The sequence below is a fragment of the Mesoplodon densirostris genome, chromosome 8 (genome assembly GCF_025265405.1).
Source record: "Mesoplodon densirostris isolate mMesDen1 chromosome 8, mMesDen1 primary haplotype, whole genome shotgun sequence".
NCBI lineage: Eukaryota > Metazoa > Chordata > Mammalia > Artiodactyla > Ziphiidae > Mesoplodon > Mesoplodon densirostris.
The window spans coordinates 7189522-7208029 of NC_082668.1; the positions used below are offsets into that span (position 1 = coordinate 7189522).

The window sequence follows — 18508 nt, forward strand, 5'->3', positions numbered from 1 at the left end:
AACACCAAGTGAGTCAGAGGTACATCAGGAGAATTCAAAACAGACGTGGGGGGTGGGAGAGGTTCACATAGTCACTGGAAACCATTCAGTTCACCCAATGAAATATACCTTAAAGAACTAGGTACTATCATCCCCCAGGATGTAAGGGAGGGTGAGAACTCAGTTACTTTTCTTTTCTTTTTTTTTTAGTTTTTTTTTTTTTTAAATACTGATGTTTTAAAGCAACGCCTTTTTTTTTTTTTTTTTTTTTTTGGTTGCGCTGCACAGCCTGCCGGATCTTAGTTTCCTGACCAGGGATTGAACCCGGGCCCTCAGCAGTGAAGGTGCAGGGTCCTAACCACTAGACTGCCAGGTAATTCCCTCAGTTACATTTCTTTGTAAAGATAAAGTTAAGTTTCAAAGACTAGAAACACCTGAAGATTCTGTAACTTGAACTAGTAGCAGAAGATGTCAGACACTGTCCTAGTCTCTGGGGCTTTAGTGATAACTGAGACACAGGCCTCGAGGAGTTTACATTCCATTGGTGGTGAGAGAACGCTGTAGGCTGACAAGTTTAGCATGGAGGCTTCTAACCCATGGTTAGGAGACAACAGTGCCTTCATTGCACAAGAGACATCTCAGCCGAAAACCAAGAGATGTGCGGGAGTTAGCCAGAGAAATGGAAGAGCATGGAGGCCCCCCCAGTGCCATTTCAAAAGCTGGGCTGAAACAGCTCAATAAAGAAACGATGGTAATGATTGATTTCCCTCAAAATGCCCTTGGAGGTTGAGTAAACGTTTTTCTCCAAGAGATAACTTTCTTGGTTCACAAGTGCCAAGAAGCCAAGAACCGGAGTGACTTGACTGCCGCCGAGTTCTGCTCCCACTGTGGCTGAGGATGGGGGCACCTACCCTGGGGCCTGGTGGTCTCTGCTCGGGGAGACCCTCGCCTGCCGCCCTGGTGAGGCAGGACCCTGGCCAGCTCCTTCATGCCCTATGAAGGGCACCCCCTGCAGCTGTGCACCTGGACGGCCTGAACCGTGCCCGACCAAATCTAAGACGTCCAGGCTCGCAGAGGGAAAAACGGGAAGGGGCCGGTGCCCACGTGCATGAACCCCCAAGTGTGAGAGCTGAGGAAATCAGGCGGCCAGTAAGAAACACTGGTGGGGAGAGAAGCACACAGGAACTGGGCAAGGGTTCTACTTCAGCGCTGCCGTGGCCCCTGGAATCTCTGGGCCTGCAGGTCTGGGGAGACTGGGTCTGGTGGAATCGGGGTGGGCAGCACTCCTGACTTTCCTCCTGGAACGCCAGCCCCTCCTCCACCAAGCGACAGGCCAGGAGTCCCATGTTGCGTTTCTATTTCGGATTGTCTCCCTCCCCCTCCACGAAGGGCTTCTGCTCAGCCTCTTCCTCCTGGGGGGCTGCTGGGTGACACTGTGCTGCCTTGGGAGGTGGTCCTGACTCTGCTCTAGACAAAAGTAGGCGAGACAGATGCCCAGTCACATTCAAATTTCAGATAAACAATGGATAATTTTTAGAATAAGTATGTCCCATGCACTAACTGTTTGTCTAAAATTTAAATTAACTAGACATTCTGTATCTACTTAATTTTTTAAAATTTCTAGCTGAATATTTACACTAAATAATTATTTAGTGTAATTCATATTAGTATAAAAATTTGTATTAGCATCTAAGTATATACTGTGTATATTTAGTACAATGCATATTTGGTGTATATTTGCACTTACCTCTAGCCGAATAGTTACACTAAATAATTATTTAGTATAATTTATATTCAGTATAATATATTTATATATTTAGTATATGATATATACTTAGTATATATATATAGTATATATATTTAGCATAATATATATTTAGTATGTATGTATTTATTTCTAGCTAAACACCTATACTAAAAAATAATTTGTTGTCTATATGAAATTCAAATTCAACTAGGCATCATCTCTCTTTCTCTTTCTTGCTCAATCAACCTGGCAGCCCAAATCAAAAAAGGAGCTCTTCCTTCCAGGACTGAAGCCCCTTGGCAAGCTGCCCCAGGCTGGCAGGTGCCCAAGAGTCTCTTCACCCATATATTCAGACTTTCCAGTTTCAACAAGCAACGTAACCCATTTCAGCTGCACTTGGGGTATGAGAATCCCAGGGCTTGCTGCTCTTACCCCTTGTCTCAGGATGGGTACCCAGGTCTCGGGACTGGGGGTGGGGGGGAGACAGGCAAGGATGCTTGAGGCAGCAAAGCAGAGCCCCAGGGGAGGTGCCTGGAGGCGGGGCGGCACGTGGACCCACCCATGTTCCAGGTGCCGATGAAGATGGTGATCATGTCGGGCTCCGGCTGCTCCGAGTGCTTGTTCTTCATCTGCTGGAGGAGCTGGCAGAAGCCTTCTCTCTTCTAGGGATTGAAGGGCAGACAGACTCAGACAGGCCTCTGCCTCCCTGCACATGATACTTTCAAAGGACTGGTCAGCTTCGAGAAAACTGAGGGGAGCGCAGATCAGTGTGGACTTCCAGGAGAGCCATCTGGAAATACGTGTCCGAGGTCTTAAGAGAGCGGCTTCCCTCTGACCCAGCCCTTCCACTGCAAGGACCTGACTAAGGAAAGAACCAGGGACTTGTTTGAAGACCCGACTACGTCGTGGGGACTGCAGCAGAAAATATTAGAAACCTTCGTGTCCAGTCTTAGGAGGTGAATTACTAACTGTATTATGGGTCATCCATATGATAGAAGACCACAGGCTTTAAAAATTTGGGGGCAGAGGTACCTCATCAACAAGGGTAGACGGTCAAGATACATTGTTTAGTATGAAAAACCAGGTGACAAAACACTATGAACAGGGCTTCCCTGGTAGCGCAGTGGTTGAGAGTCCGCCTGCCGATGCAGGGGACACAGGTTTGTGCCCCGGTCCGGGAAGATCCCACATGCCGCAGAGCGGCTGGGCCCGTGAGCCATGGCCGCTGAGCCTGCGCGTCCGGAGCCTGTGCTCCGCAACGGGAGAGGCCACAACAGTGAGAGGCCCGCATACCGCAAAAAAAAAAAAAAAAAAAAAGCAACACTATGAACAGCACCACTGCATTTGTATTAAAAAAACACAAACAAAAACCATCCTGAAAGATAGAGTCCAAGGATTACTAGTGGTATAGGGGTGTTTCTATTTTAAACTTTTTGTTGATTTGTATACTTTTTCACTAATGAGAATTAGATTACTTATGTAATGAAAGAAAATTTAAATCAAAGAAACTAATTAAAAAGGAAAGAACACACAAAGGCTGTCGTAGCCTTCTTAATAGTCTTCATTTAGTTGTCCTAGGTACACAGTAGGGCACAAAGTAGACGTGGCCCTCTCGTAGCTTACAGTTCAATAGGGCAGGGTGACCAAACAAGCATGCCCCAAAGTTTTAGGCTGCACCATATGAAATTACCAATGTTTGACTGTCTCAGACCTACGTAGATGGCAATTTCATATAATTCAATCTAATTGCAAATCTAAGTTCCCTCTGAAGAAAGCAGCTCACGAAGAATTGTGACGGCTGTCTTTATGGAAACCTGCTTTTAGTTACAAATGGCTCAATATTCAGTGCCTCGGTTTACTGCTGGGCCTCATCCTTCTGAGCTTGCGGCAATGAGCAGAACTGGGTTTTGGACCTCTGCCCATGTGCCCAGCACGATGCCCAGCCAGGTTTCTGCCTCCCCCCACCTGTCTGGCCCCCACTTCCTTGTTTTTCCCAGTTCCTTCTCTATCATTCCTCCCAGTCCCTTTCACCCTCTCAGCCAGTTCTGGGCACCCCTGGACCCCCCATTGGCCTCCCAGCAGCCCACCCCTGCCACACAGGTAGAAAGAGCTGGGTCCCGGCACTCGATGGGGCTGTCCCTGTGAGCCTATGATGGAAGCCCTGTCCCTCTGCCATGGTGCCGACACAGTCAGCCAACACCTCACGTGCTGCGGTCTCTGTGCCCTGCCTTATCCGACCCGTACACTGCAGGATACACAGCAGGGCCACAAGGGTGGGTTTCAGCCCCTCGTTGGCATGTCTGAAGTGAGGGGTAAGGTCACAGAGACACCGTCTGTGCAGAGGCCACCACAACGCCCAGATCCCAGGCTTCTCCATCGGCCCACCCACCTCTTATTCCAGCAGCCAGGCCTGGCAGGGACTCGCACTTCTGCAGAGTGGGGCAAAGTGTAGAAATGCAGGGAGCGCTGGTTGAGACTCAGATTTAAATCTGGGGTGCCCCTGAGGGCCTCCGGGTGCATCCCGGGGAAGTTCAAAGCCCCCCAGTGGGGCTCAGGGCTAGTAAGACGTGGATGATAAAGGATGCACTCTCTCAGGGGCAGGCGTGGTAGCAAAGGGAGAGCATGGAGCTGTGATGCTTGAATCCCAGCTGGCCTGGAACGCACCCCCTCAGCTTCCTGCGCTTGGCTTTCCCAGGTGGGAAATGGGTTGTGAGAGCTGAGTGAGCCCATGGTACCAACTTCCAGGCACACAGCAAGCCTCAGAAATTGTGCGTCCCCCCCTCCCCTCTTGGCCCATCTTAGTGGTTTGTCGTCACTTACTTTGGAGTCAGCAAAAACATATTCCTTCCGCAGGGTCTTCTCCTTCTCTGTTTCCACCAAAATCACCAACTTGTTCAGAAACTTCTGAGACTTGATGAGCTGCAAGACTGAAGAGGGATGAAAGTTCATTTTTCTCATCATCACCCAATATGTAGAGCCTCCACTATACTCTGACACTTGACCATCAACAATCCTGACTTTTCCGTGTCCAGGCTGAGCACCAGATTTGTGCCTGGTCTCCCAGATCCTTGCTCCTCTTACAGGGAGGAGCTCAGGGCTGGGAAGGGTGGTGCCTGGAACAGGAAGGGTGGCCTGGCCGGAGCAGAGACAGTGTGACTGTCCATCTTTTCAGCTCCTTCCCTCTCTCCCTTCCTTCTCTCTCTCTCTCCTCCTCCTTATCTCTTTTCCTTCCTTTCTCTTCCTCCCTTCCCTCTTGTGCTTGTTTTGAATTTATATCTGAAATGAAAAATTAAATATTTTTACTTCTATCAACGACTAAAAGACTCAATTTGTTCTACAAGATTTTTACGAACAATAGCACTCCCCAACCCCACCTCCCTCCAATGTTCGGCTCCCTAGAGGCAACCACTTTCAATTCTTTTAATGGATTCTTTTGGAATTTTACTTCATGACTCTAAATACGATGCTTATATTGCTACTTCCTGGTGTTTCAGTCTTAGGTCTTTCCTATTACATATTGACTTCCCACTATAGAAGATGAAGGTTTAGCTCTCTTTCACATTTACAACCTGTTCCCCCACCTCACCATTCCCCTCCCCCTGCCAATGTATAATTTCAGTCCCTCCATCATTCTTCTAATAATTATATCATCATTTTGGCCAGATAAGCATTCAGTGTTTGTTATTATGGGAATGCTCTTGACAGACAAGCCCTGACTGCTTTCTTTTTCCTATACAACTTTCTGTTTTTCCTGGAGTTAATAATTGCCATATTTTTTCAGTGGTCCTAACTCTCTCAGTTTGTAACTCTCTTTTCTGTGCGGTCAGTCACTTTCATCAGTTTCATCATCCTGAGGGAGCCTCTCCCAGAGCTTCTGGGCCTTCTCTTCTCCAGACTGGTGACCTCTAGGCCTGATGCAGAGCTGTTACTTTAGGGCCTTCCTTCTCCATCATCTGGGAAATCCATTCACCTCTGTCTCTCTTGTATTGGATCCCGTGTCGTCCTCTTCCTCAGTTTATGCCTTCATTTTGGTAGAGCAACATCGCTAGTAGCTTTCCAAGAAAGAAGGGAGGGGGTGATACATTTCTGGAAGCTTTGCATGTCTGACAACTCTACCCTCACACTTCACTGACACAACTCTAAGTTAGGAATAATTCTCCTCAGGACTCTGGAGACCTTGCTCCATCCTTTCTAGTTTGCAGCATTGCTGCTGAGAAATAAAACATCATTCTGATCCATCTGTATGCAGAAGAGTTCACATGGCAAGCCTGACTGCTATCCTTGGAAAGTCTGCTTGAAGGTGGCCCTTGGTTGGCATCTAGGACCTTGGATTTGGGGAGGGTTCCCAGCATCACCAGAACTAAGAGCAACTCACTGTGTCTGTGATGTTTGTACCAACAGTGTGGTTTACACTGAATTTTTTTTTTTGCGGTACGCGGGCCTCTCACTGTTGTGGCCTCTCCCGTTGAGGAGCACAGGCTCCGGACGCTCAGGCTCAGTGGCCATGGCTCACGGGCCCAGCTGCTCTGCGGCATGTGGGATCTTCCCGGACTGGGGCACGAACCTGTGTCCCCTGCATCGGCAGGCGGACTCTCAACCACTGCGCCACCAGGGAAGCCCTACACTGAATATTTGTTTTCCTTCTGGGAGTCTGGGTGTGTACCAGGCAGAAGGTGCCTACATGACCAGCCTCCAGTAAAATCCCGGGATTCTGAGTCTCTAACAAGCATCCCTGGTAGATGACATTTCACATGTGTTGTCACAACTCATCAAGGGAGGAATTAAGCACGTCCTGTGTGACCCCCACAGGGAAAGGACTTCTGGAAGCTTGTGCTTGGTCTCTCCTAGACTTCAACCCAGGCACATTTTCCCTTTGCTGACTGTGCTATGCCCTTTCACTGTAATAAACCACAGCTATATGACTCTACACTGAGTCCTGGGAGTTTTCCTGGAGAATCACTCACTGTACCTGGATATGGTCTTGGGGACCCCTGACACAGGCTATAATCTATCTTTTGCTTTGAAGATTTTAGGATCTTTTCCTAGAATCCAGTATTATGAGACTTTCCAATGTTGCATGTGCCTCAAAGTATGCTGGACACTCGGTGGGCCATTTTCAGTCTGGAAACGGATATTGTTCAGTCCTGAGAACTTCTCTTGAATTGTTTCTTTAATGTTTTTTCTCACTGTTTCCCGGTTTTCTCTTACTGACTCTCATTATATTGGTATTGGAACTCCTGGACTGGTCTTCTAATTTTCAAAAATCCCTTCTCTCCTATTTCTCCTCACTTTGTCCTTTTGTTCTACCTTCTGGGAGCTTTCCTCGACTTTATCTTTCCACCCTTCCTTTGAGTTTTTCTTTTAAAAATTTCTGAAAAAAGATTCTGCTCTAATGTTTTTATTTTTCCTTACTAATCTCCTGTTCCCTTCCTTCTCCTTTTTCTTCATTTTTATTTTGTTCTCACAGTGTTCCTTTAATAGCGTTCTGTTCTTGTTTCCTGGTCCAATTTCTTTTAACTGTCATAATTTGTTTCCTGCAAGTTTTTTGTCTTTTTCCTTACTTCTGCCTTGAGTCTCATTGTTTCCTATTCCAGGCTTCTCTCCAATGTCTGGTGGTCCTTGGCTGTGGATCCCAACAGTGCCAGTGGGGGACTCTCCAGCAAGGTTTCTTCACTGGGTGGTCTCAAGGGTTGATTTGTGGGGAACCTCTTCATGGCAGTGTCTTTAGATTTTTGTTCCTCGGCTGGTCATGTGGTCCAGGAAGAATCTTCCAACTGCCTGCCTGCAGGGTGTGGGCCTGGCTGGCAGTATCCTGAGCTGGGCAGGGGTGAAGGCTGGTGTCTCAGCGTTCAGAAGTAACTGTTGTTGAGCCCTCTGTTTTTGGTAGTTTCCTCTGCCCTCACCAGGCCTGGTGTCTCCCAGTCCCTTACCTCCTCCAGAGACTAAACCTCAGGTCTTCTGCCTAACGTGTGAGGGGTAGCCACCCGCTGTGTGGCATGGACAGGGATCTGGTGGGTCTAACTCTTTTAAAAAGATTTTCACCCAATCCTGCTGTTTATAACCCCAGCTTCACCCTCACTCCAGGGGCCCCGGTTGCTATTGATTCCTATGCCCTTGGTGGTTCTGTGGTATGTCAGGCGTCTCAACTTTTCCTATGTCATACTTAAAATTTATGCCATACTTAAAATTTAGCTTTTTTGTTCCTATAAATTGGTTATCATTATCCATCTGCTTTTCAGCATTCAGACTTATGTTGCCATTATCTTCCCTCCTGTTTTCTTTGTCCCTGTGAGTTTTGCCTTTAGGAAGGGAACTGACAATCGTGTGTGTGTTCAGCCACCATCTTGAGCTGAAGTCTCACTCTAGGGAAATCGTGGGGGGCCCGTGCTCCCAGAAGTCCCCTCAGCCTTGTCAGAGGCAGTCAGTGTCCCACAGCGTGACTCCTACTGCTGCCAACTGGAATGCCCCAACTTCTCCAAATCTGCTGCTATTAGGCTATGGCTCCTTCCCTCTGAATTTCTGGTTTTCCTTCCATTTGCAGGACTGTGTGGCTGCCCCTGGGACATGGCATCTTGCTTGCTCAGAAGTAGTATTATTAATACTAATATTAGTATTAGTAGCAGGGTCAGTAAGTGGCCCACTTGTTCCCATACCTAGTTACATAGAATCATTTTGGTTCCTCTTCCCTTGCCCCTCTCCATCTCCTCCATCAGCCGGACTGAGCAGTTCTACCTCCAGAACATTCCCCATTTGCCTATCTTTCCCCATCTCAAGCCACCACCACCTCTTGCTGGCCACTGTCATAGCCCTTTAATTGGTCTCCCCGTCTCTGCCTGCCCCTGCCACCATTTATTCTCAGCACAGCAGCCAGAGTTCATTTTAGAGGGGATCACACCATTCCCCTGCTTGAAACCTCCAGACAGTGGCTCACTGCACTTAGAACACACCCCGGGTCACCAAGGCCCCGTGACTTCTTCATCCTCCGAAGCCCCAGGCAGAGCCACCTCTGTGGTGTGAAGCTTCCCCGCACAGCCCCACACAGAGCTCATCAGTCCTCCTCCAGGGCTAACCTCACATCTGACCCACATTCTAATACATGCACACACGGTCAGCTTTCCCTCCTGAACTGCAGATTCTTTGAGGGAGGGCTATAACTCAGGGCTGGCCCACGGAAGATGCTCAAAAGAAAAATGTCCATTGAATTAACTGACAAGAATTCACAGTGCTTCTCAGAATCCCGAGGAGCATTTCTTTCAGTCCAGAAACCTCAAGTTTTCAGAGCAATCAGGCACTCTCTGACAATCTCCTTACTCATTGTAGGTTTCTGTTTCCTTCTGTAAAACCTGGGTCCACTCCTTTCAGTTGTAAGTCAGTCTCTGTGGCCGTTAAGAGGAAAGTATGGTTCTAAGCCCGTCACTTTCAACAGCCTCCCCTGCTCACACCCTCAGTAAGTCCCCAGTTCTCCTGCCCAAGTTGGCAGTGGACGGAGCGGTCCTGCCCCGGCACTGCGATCCCAGCTCTGCGTGAATATGACAGCTTGTCACACTCCAGTGTCTAGGGACTTCGTTTCCTGATCCTTCGTCCTCCTCACTGCTCGGTTCTGCCTTCCTCAAAGCTGCCTTGGAGGGATAATTATATGATGATGGTGGTAGCAGCCAATTTTTTGAGCATCTACTAGACGCTAGACACTGTGTACTTTGATGTTTACTTACTGAAGACTCACGGCAGCCCTATAGGATGCTACTATACCTATTTGACAGAATAATAAACTGAGGACAGAGAGAGGGCACTAGACCAAGGTCACAGGCGGCTGACCTGGGACTCAAGGCTGGGCTTCTAACACCTCCCTGTGCTCCTAACACCACTTTTCTCCTTTCTGCATCCCACCTCCTGCACAGGGCTGGTCCCCAGAATTCCATCCCCGCTGCTGCCCTGAGAGTACCCCTTGGACCTTCGTGCCACAGCCCAGGTGGGACTCAGGCGCAGGAGGTTGCAGGACAGGGCAGCCCCCATGGCCTCTACCTGGACACTGTGCCGTGGGGTCCGTGCTGCCTCTGGGCTCATGGGATGCACTTTTACAGGCATTAGCTCGTCTACTCATGACAAGCCTATTATTCCCATTTCACAGATGAGAAAATGGAGGTACAGAGCAGTTAAGCAACTAAGCCAACATGATACAGCTAGCAAGGGTCAGAGTCTAGATTTGGACCTGGGCAGTCTAGCCCCGGAGCCCATGTGTGTTCTTATCCTCTGTCCTGCAGTTCCCAGCACAGTGTCTGACATCGAGCTGGTGCTGAACACACCACCCCCTTCCCGCCCCGCCTGGATGTCCAGCCCTAGGAGGTTCTAGGGGTGACGGGTGGTATCTGCAGGGCTTGGCTGTCAGGCCAAATATCCGCCATCTGAATAGACAGCTCAGGCCAGTGTTCTTGATGGGGCGAGGCTGTGGCTTGTGTCATGTACCCTACAGACCCCTGTGGGATGTGCTGTGACCTGCTCCCATTTGCCATCTCTGCTGAGGTAGAGTGGGTGTTGGTGACCCAGGACAATATCTGAAGGCCACTCCAACTCATGGGCTAAACAACAGTGGGCAGACAGCATGGAAGCACAGCCCACACTCCCTACAGGCATCTGCTTGGCAAGGCTAGTGCAGCGGGATTTTCCCAACTTTTCAACAGCAGCCATCAGTCATGGTCTCCAACTAGAACCTGCCTCCAGAACATTCCATCCCACAAGTCAGGCTTCTAACAGAACCAGAGGAGAGTCCACTGCTTCCAGACAGCAGGAAAAAGATTTGACATGGTGACCACATGCATACAATTTCTATGTGTGTGTGCATGTGCATGTATAACTACAACACAAGTTTCATGAAAAACTATTTACCTTTACTCTCTGCTTTGATGTTTTCTGGTTTATCCTTCTCTGTTCTTTCTCTTCTCACACTACTTTATTAAGAACAAAAGATACTGATCATGCCTGGAACTACCAGATAAAATACAGGATGCCTGGGATTCCTTTACAGAAAAAGGCATACCTTTTTACTATAAGTATGTTCCAAGTATTGCATGGGACATAACTTATACTAAAACTTTTTCCTTGTTTATCTGAAATTTAAGTTTAACTGGGCATCCCGTAGTTTTATTTGCTAATCTGGTATCCCTCATTATACGCTACTAAACAAATTTTGAGCCCCTGCAGAATAAAAAATACTGTTTACAGACCAGAGGGACTTTGTCTTCAGGAGTTGGAAAACCTGAACTGGAATACAAACTGCTGTGTGAAATTTGAGGGGAGAGTCCACAGCACTTACCAAGTACCTCAGGGAATCTGTGAGCCAGGTGAGGATAAAATGAGATCAAGTAAGGAAATGTGGCTCAGAAAATATCATGTTACGATACATAGGCTCCCGCCTTGTACAGACGGAGAAACTGAGGCTTGGAGCTGCCCCTCCCTGGCAGGCCAGCCTCTGAGGCCAGTGATGCCAGGGGCACATCTGAGCATTTTCCCGCATTCTGCTTGGTTGTTGCCCAAAGCCCTGCTGTCCTCCAGGGGTCCCTCCCCTGGGAGCCTCTCTGTAGCCTTTCTCTTCCCCTGACCTTGGCCACACTGCAGGCTGTCACTTGCCATCCTCACTATCAAGGCTGCCAATTCTAGACTCTGCCTCCAAAACTGCCTCCCTGCCCCCTCCCCAGTTATTCTCCATCCAATCTGTGGCCTTCCTCGGAGCACTCAGTAATAGCTGAAATCATCGTATTGACATATTTATTGGCCACTCAATGCATTGGAATGTAAATTCCACGTGGACAGAGTCTTCGACCATCCGGCTTACCCTGGATCCCCAGTGCTTGGCCCACAGCAGCTTCTCTATAAGTTTTTGGCATGTGAACGTTTTCCATTTTACTGATGAGTTTGTTTGAAATGCAAAGCCTCAGTTGCCCAGAGTTGGCTCCTATGTGCTAGGTTTTCCTAAGGAGCCTTACACGTAGATCCATTCACATGAGCCTTATCGTCCCCATTTTACAGATGAGGAAACTGAGGCCCAGGAAGGTTAAGTGTTGCTTGCAAGGTCACACTGGTGCTAAGTGGCTGAGTTGGGATGTGAATTCAGACAGAGCTCATGACTTTAATGCCATGCTAAACTGTTTCTCTGTCTGTGCTACCCTAGAGATGCAGCCTGATTTGGTCAGCAGGGCCTGAACCAGGCACAGTGATGACCACACGCGTCAGCGTGGCTCCTAGCAGGGAAGAGCGTGAAGACATGTGGAACCGCCATCCAGGGCCAAGTATAAGCTCATTTACCCAGGGTGGGAGGAAGCAGGTGGAGCGTACAGGGCAGGCCTCAAGGTAGAGGGGGCACGAGAGGGGAGCCTTAGGACTGGGGGTTCCCACAGGCAGGCTGAGGGTGGGTGGGTACCCCAGCAGAGGGTGGAAGGTGCCTGGCAGGACTTGCTTTTCCAGCAGCCTGCTGCTGAGCGGCCACAGGAAGGGCACTAGCAGAATGAGAACTTTACAGACATGAGGGGGCCTTACTTTTCTTGTGGCTGTAGAACTTGTCCTCAGAACCATCCTTGGACTTCTTAATTATCAGTTTCCCAGATTCAACATCAACTTTGAGCTGCAATTTCTGAGGAATCCCCAGAGATTCTGACTTCACCTGTGAAAAGGAGGTGGGGGGGAGGAGGGGCGGGGCAGAGGAGATGTTGGTTATCCCTTCTCTGTGCTTTCGCAGTGCCAGTCCATGACCCCTTGTCGATATGACTGGGCAGCCCTTGGCTATGTGTCCAGCCCTGGTGTCCCTCCCGCGCGGGACCCCTGGGCTTCTGTCTCTGAGCCTCCCTGCCGCAGAGGGAGTTTCCATGGGCAGCTCGTGGGAGTCGCTGAAACGTGGGAGGAGCCCAGCTTGTCCACTGTGTGCACATCAGCTATTCCGCCAACAGGTCTGGTGAAGGGACCGGATGAACGACTGGAAGATGGTTTATTCACGGCTGAATGTGACAACACTCACTCATCTGATGTGTCATCTACTTCCACAAAGGATTTAAGTAACAGATTTACGCTCCTGGGCCTCGTTACAACCAATAAGTGAACATTCACTGATAACGATTAGGAAAAAGACAATTGCCTAGGCATGTTCAGAAGATGGAAATATATCTTAATATCGAATTGTCATCGGGGCTAGGAAGGATTTGGGGATGGGCATCCTGTCCTGTTTCTGAAGGTGGAACCAGTGCTGGGCAAAAAGAAAAGAAAAACAGCGCGCTCGGGGTCCCGGTCGCGAGGAGGAGGAGGATGTGGCGCGCGGAGGGGAAATGGCTGCCGAAAACAAGCCTGAAGAGCGTTTCCCAAAGTGGAGTCCGCGGAACTCGCACCTACTATGTTCGCAACACCGTGCCACCTGTAGAAGATGATCACGGGAACAGCAGTGGTAGTCATGTAAACATCTTTTTACCGAAAAAGCTGCTTGAATGTCTGCCGAAATGTTCAAGTTTACCCAAAGAGAGGCACCGTTGGAACACTAATGAGAGATCGTGATGCAGCCGTCCTTTGGGATTTCTTTTTAATAATGTGTGACCCTTCACCTTTGATCCCCTGACCTGCATTACCTTGGTAACCATTTCATTTTTTAATTTCATTTCATTGTTTGATTTTGGTGTACAAGCTGTAACATTTCATCTCTCAAAGTGTCACACGCTGATTTCCTCAAATAGAGATACCCCTTTGAGCGACAAAAAAAAAAAAAAAAAAAAAACGAAAAGAAAAACAAATTCCTGGGCTGGAGATTCTAACTCAGTCACTTTCAGGGAAGTCACAGGAATCACTTTTTTTTTTCCCCCTAATCCCTCCTTGAGACACTATTTTGCAGCCAGTTCGGGGAGGCCCTCTGTTTGACGACACTCACTGCCCCCATTTGGAGAAGGACGAAGTTTTGGCATCTTGGGCCAATGAGAAGCTCCTTCCTTGGGAGCCTCCCCATGGCGAAGGTTCCACAGATTCATCTGGGCACCCATTCTAAGGTTTAATCATCTTCCCAGGGAGCTGGTTCCACTGACCGTCAATCTCAGCCCAGCCGTTGGGCTCCCTCCTGAGCCAAAAGCCCCCCTTCCACAGGGACCAGAACGCCCGTCAGCCCCCTCCTGTGAAGCACAGGTCCACAGCCACTTACCTCAAAGGTGACTGGTGGGATGAGGGAACGCCGGTGGGAAGACTCGGGACCCTCATGCAGCAAGGCCTTGACCTGTGGGCAGAGACGCATGGGGCCCTTCAGGCTGGGAGGTGAAGGGAAGGTAGTACAGGTTGGGACAGAGTCACAGGGATACCTGGGCATTCTCCAAGCGAAGAGGGGGCCAGAGAGAAGTGCAGGGAAGCTGCAGGGTCCCCCACATACCTTATCTTCAATAGAAGACAGGAGACTTGTCAGTTGGCTGAGCTTGGACACCATGTTGATCGGATTGGCCTCACCAGGCACCTGGGACATGAGAAAAAGAGCAAATAAGGATGGGATGCTGAGTGCCAGCCACTGAGAGGCGTCAGGCTGAGCGCTTTCCACGCTTCATCTTGGTTCATCTCCCTAACAACCCCACAAGTACGATTATTGTCCCCCTTTGCAGACAAGGAAATCAGGGATATGTAAACCGTCTCAAAATTATGATGACCAAAACATCTTCCTTTCTTCTTCCCTCTAAATCTGCTTCTTCCCTGGTGCTTCTGAGTTGCTTAAACAAAACCGAGGCCTGTCCTCGATTATAACCTTTCCACCCTCCTACGTGTACTACATCGGTGCTCCTGGCTGGACTTCCGAAACACAGCCGTCCCCTGCTCAAAACCCCCTCGTCCAGCTGTTTTCCACCACCGAGAGGAAATGATCCAAACTCTTAAAGACTCTGTATGATCCACCCCTCAGCCCCAGCCACGCTCATCCTCACTTCTGATCTGCTCTTGGCCTTGAGCTACACTTTCTGAGGAATCCCTAGAAACATGGATGTCACCTGAGAAGGCCACTTCCTTGTCATTCAGGTCTCAGAGCCACAGAGAGGTCTTCCCTGACCACACGAGCTAAAATCATGTCTACTAGATCACCCTGCTTTGTTTCATACCAATCACCACGATTGTTTATTTGCTCTTTGCATATTTCCCCTGCTAGAATGTAAACACTGTGAGAATTGGGACCGTGAGAAATGTGTCCGGTGCTTGACATTGGTGCATGGCCAGTGAAGATGCTCGGTAAAGTTGTTCAATGCATGCCTGAGGCCCAGAGAGCTGAAGTTACCTGTCAGAAGTCACACAGCTAGTAACGGCACAGCAGGCCAGGAAACCATGTCTGCTTGGCACCAAGTCCACGGTCTCAAGCATTTATTCACAGAACAAATACTTACAAAGCACCTATTCTGTGCCAGACACGTTCCCAAGGTGCTGGAGATGTAGAGTTAAAAGGGCACCATCCCCGCCCTCCACTAGGACAAGAACACCAGACTTGACGATCTTGAACACCAAGCAGAGTGGAATGAGGGTTATCACTGAGGAGATGTCCCTTTACCCCACCCCTTCCTGAATAAGTCAGCCAGGTTACACAGGCTTTTTTTTTTTTAATAAGTTTTATTAGTATTATTTAAAGATTTTTATTTATTTATTTAGGCTGCACCGGGGTCTTAGTTGCCACACGCAGGATCTTCGTTGCCGCCTGTGCACTCTTAGTTGCGGCACGTGGCGTCTAGTTCCCTGACCAGGGATGGAACTCAGGCCCCCTGCATTGGGAGCGTGGAGTCTTACCCACTGGACCCCCAGGGACGTCCCTACAGAGGATTTTGACCTCAGTTTCCCAGCAGCCACTTTAGCTCTCTCCTCCTGCTGTCACCAACCACCATCACTTCTGACCATCAGCAGTACCGCTGCTACGGCCACCTCCAGCACAGCCATCACCGCCATCATCGTGGCAGTTACTCTGTCACAACTTTCTCTAATTCTTTTTGGTTTTTGGCCCTTGCTCCTTGATAAAGCTCTCAATCAGTCTTCAGTTATTATTGGTCAGCAGGAGGGCTCAAAAGAGTGGAGCTGAGATGCAGGTAAGAATGGAGCAGGACAGCAGGTGGGAGAGTACAGGATCCCTTGTTTTAGGGGTGTTTTTCTCATAAAGAGTTGAAAAGATGGCAGATTCAACCCCCCTCATCCTCCTTCAGACACTGGAGATCGCCTGCTTGCTACCCAGGCCATCACCTGGTGGTAGGATGGTGTCTTCCCCACTCTCTCTTCGAATCTATGTCTTTTGGGGCAGGTTTGGCAAAGACGTACAAAGTATAAATGAAGCTACCAACCAAGTGGGAGTTAGTTCTTGGAACAAAAGGTATTAGAAGAACGCTGGAGCTTAGCCTCTACTGCCTTGTTAGGCAGAATACATATGACCATGTGATGGGTTTGTATGCTATGCCCAGAGTGTTTAAGATGTATTGACTCTTCTAGTCCTTGGTTTGCAGATGGGGAAACTGAGTCAGAGTGGTGAGTCACTTGTTCAAGGTCACAAAGCTGGTGTTGACCTGAGATTTGAATGTAGATCTCGCCCAGTGGGTCTCAGCTGGTACAGATTTTGCCCTCTGGGGTCATTTGACAATGTCTGGAACATTTTGGGTTGTGAAAATTGGGGGATTCTAATGGCATCTAGTGGGTAGAGGCCAGGATGTGTTAACATCCTACAATGCACAGAACAGTCCCCCACAGCAAAACATGACCCGGCCTCAAACATCACTAGCGTTGAGGTTGAGGGCAAAATTCACAACTCAGCCTCAATGTGGGCGAATTGGTCTGAGTGTCACCTGTGGGTTTGTAGAAGCTGACCTGGTTATTGCACATAGCTTTTCAGTTTAACTTCGGAGGATGTGGGCTCCAAGGTTAACGACTCTCTGTTCTTACATAGGGCAGACCCAGGGCTCTCCCCAAACTTCGGACCAGCAGTCATTTTGATAATGTTGTATTTTGCACTTCCCAGCAGTTCTCAAATAAATGTCACGCAGGGGTCCCCATCTTATCTTGCCTACCTAACAGAAAGGGCCTAGTGCTGGTAAGAGGCTACCATGGCCAGATGTCTCATCCAAGCAATTTCATTTACTCCTACATATACCCCTGCAGTGGCAGATATGACTATGCCCATTTCTCAGATAAGGCAACTAAGGACGGGGCAGGCGGGAGGGAGGTGAGTCAGATATTGAACTTGGATGTTTTTGATCCAGAGGCCAGTGTTCTTTCCTCTACCTCAGGCAGCCTCGGAACTCCCTCTTTCATTTGTGAATTTCTGGAGGCATCAAGACATTGTCTGCTTTTCTTGACAAGTCAGGGTCTCAGCCAGGAGGGTGGCAGCCAGAACCCTTTCTCTAAATCCTGATGCCACCTCCCAGCCTCCTGCCACCGAATGCAAACACTTTGGCCTCTGCACGCAGGGCACCATGCTGGGGCGTGGCTGTTATCAGCTTCTCTCTCTGGAACCTTCTCTCTCTTCTAACCCTACTTCAAAGATTTGGGTGTGTGGTCTTGTATTCAAAAGGTTTAAATTTTAGTGTCTGGTAGGGTCTCTGTTTTGTCTAGGTTTGCTTTTACTTTCCCGGAAATTAACCCACCATTCACTTCAAGGAAAGCAAAATTACGGGTTTTTTTGGTTTGTTTGTTTTCTATCCTGATGAATTTTAAGTTGTACAAATAGAACACAAATTTTCTCAGTAAAAAAAAAAAAAACTCCAAAAAACCATTTGGGCAAACCTGAAGTCTCCCCTGACCCAGGCCCCTCTGGCCCAATTCCATCCCCTTCTCATGAACAGAGTAGCCCTTTGGGTATAAACCCTTCTGGTACGATTTCCACGTGTAGACCTACATCCTAGTTTATATATTGTTCTGCCGTTTGCTTTTTTCACCCAACAGTATGCCTTGGAGTTAATGCATCCACCTTAGAACAGAATTCTGCATCATACTTTAACCCTTTCTCTCTCTGTGTTTCCAGCGTTTCTGTTTTTAGAGACAAAGCTGTGATAAACATTTCTGTCAACATCTCTATGCAAACATGTAGACCCTAAGGCAGCTGCCTGCAGGTAGAATGGCTTGCTTGAAGGACTCCCGGCATTAAACATTTTCATGCAGACGGCTAAATTGCCTTTCAGGAAACCCATTTCCACTCTCAACTGTGAGTCCCTGACCCTCCTGTTAGAGTCAAGTCCTGGCTTCACCAATCAAATTTTCCTGTCTGAGAGGCAAGAAGAGGTCTTCCTGCTTTGCAGGTCATTTTCCAGTTACTAATGAGGTGTTACTAACATCTTTTCCAGGGTATCCCAGTTATGCCCAGTCCCTCTTCTGTAAAACAGGCTTTTAAAATCCTCTTCTCACTTAAAAACTTTGGTTGCTTTTACTTAATCGTGCGTGGAAGGGTTTGCTTTTTAAACACTTTTAAACCCTTGTCCCTTGCAAGTGCTTTCTCTGGAAGTCCTATCTGTGCTTGTTTTTAGCTTTGCCGAGGACACCTTCTGTGACACAGACAACTTGGCCTTGGCATCCTGCCAGGCTGTGGGCGCGCGCGCGCGTGTGTGTGTGTGTGTGTGTGTGTGTGTCTGGCGGGGGGCCTGCCTTCACCTGCTCTTCCTGGGCCATGAGGCAGGATCAAGCATTTAGGCACCTCATGTTTTTTTCAGTTTCTGATGAGAAATGGTGGGAAAAGGTCCTGCCTTGCCTCCTTATTCAGCACTAAGAAGGAGTTTTGCTGGCGGTTGCATAATTTGAAATCTTTATTCCTCAGATCAAAATCCAGTGGGG

At 48.5% G+C, this 18508-nt stretch overlaps 2 protein-coding genes across 2 annotated transcripts in view; one reads left to right on the forward strand and one right to left on the reverse strand.

Annotated features, from left to right (window-relative positions):
* INPP5D (inositol polyphosphate-5-phosphatase D) overlaps nt 1-18508 on the reverse strand; it is a 134934-nt gene that overhangs the window by 35858 nt on the left and 80568 nt on the right. Inside the window, exons 7-11 of the mRNA XM_060106077.1 lie at nt 14112-14192; nt 13890-13961; nt 12257-12380; nt 4547-4653; nt 2286-2388 (exon numbers count right to left, since the gene is read on the reverse strand). Coding sequence (XP_059962060.1) covers nt 2286-2388; nt 4547-4653; nt 12257-12380; nt 13890-13961; nt 14112-14192 — 487 coding nt within the window. The remainder of the gene's footprint in view (nt 1-2285; nt 2389-4546; nt 4654-12256; nt 12381-13889; nt 13962-14111; nt 14193-18508) is intronic.
* LOC132495447 (calmodulin-binding transcription activator 1-like) lies at nt 13016-13450 on the forward strand. Its single transcript, XM_060107316.1, has one exon. It carries the CDS (start codon nt 13016-13018, stop codon nt 13256-13258), a length of 243 nt encoding a protein of 80 aa, XP_059963299.1. The 3' UTR covers nt 13259-13450.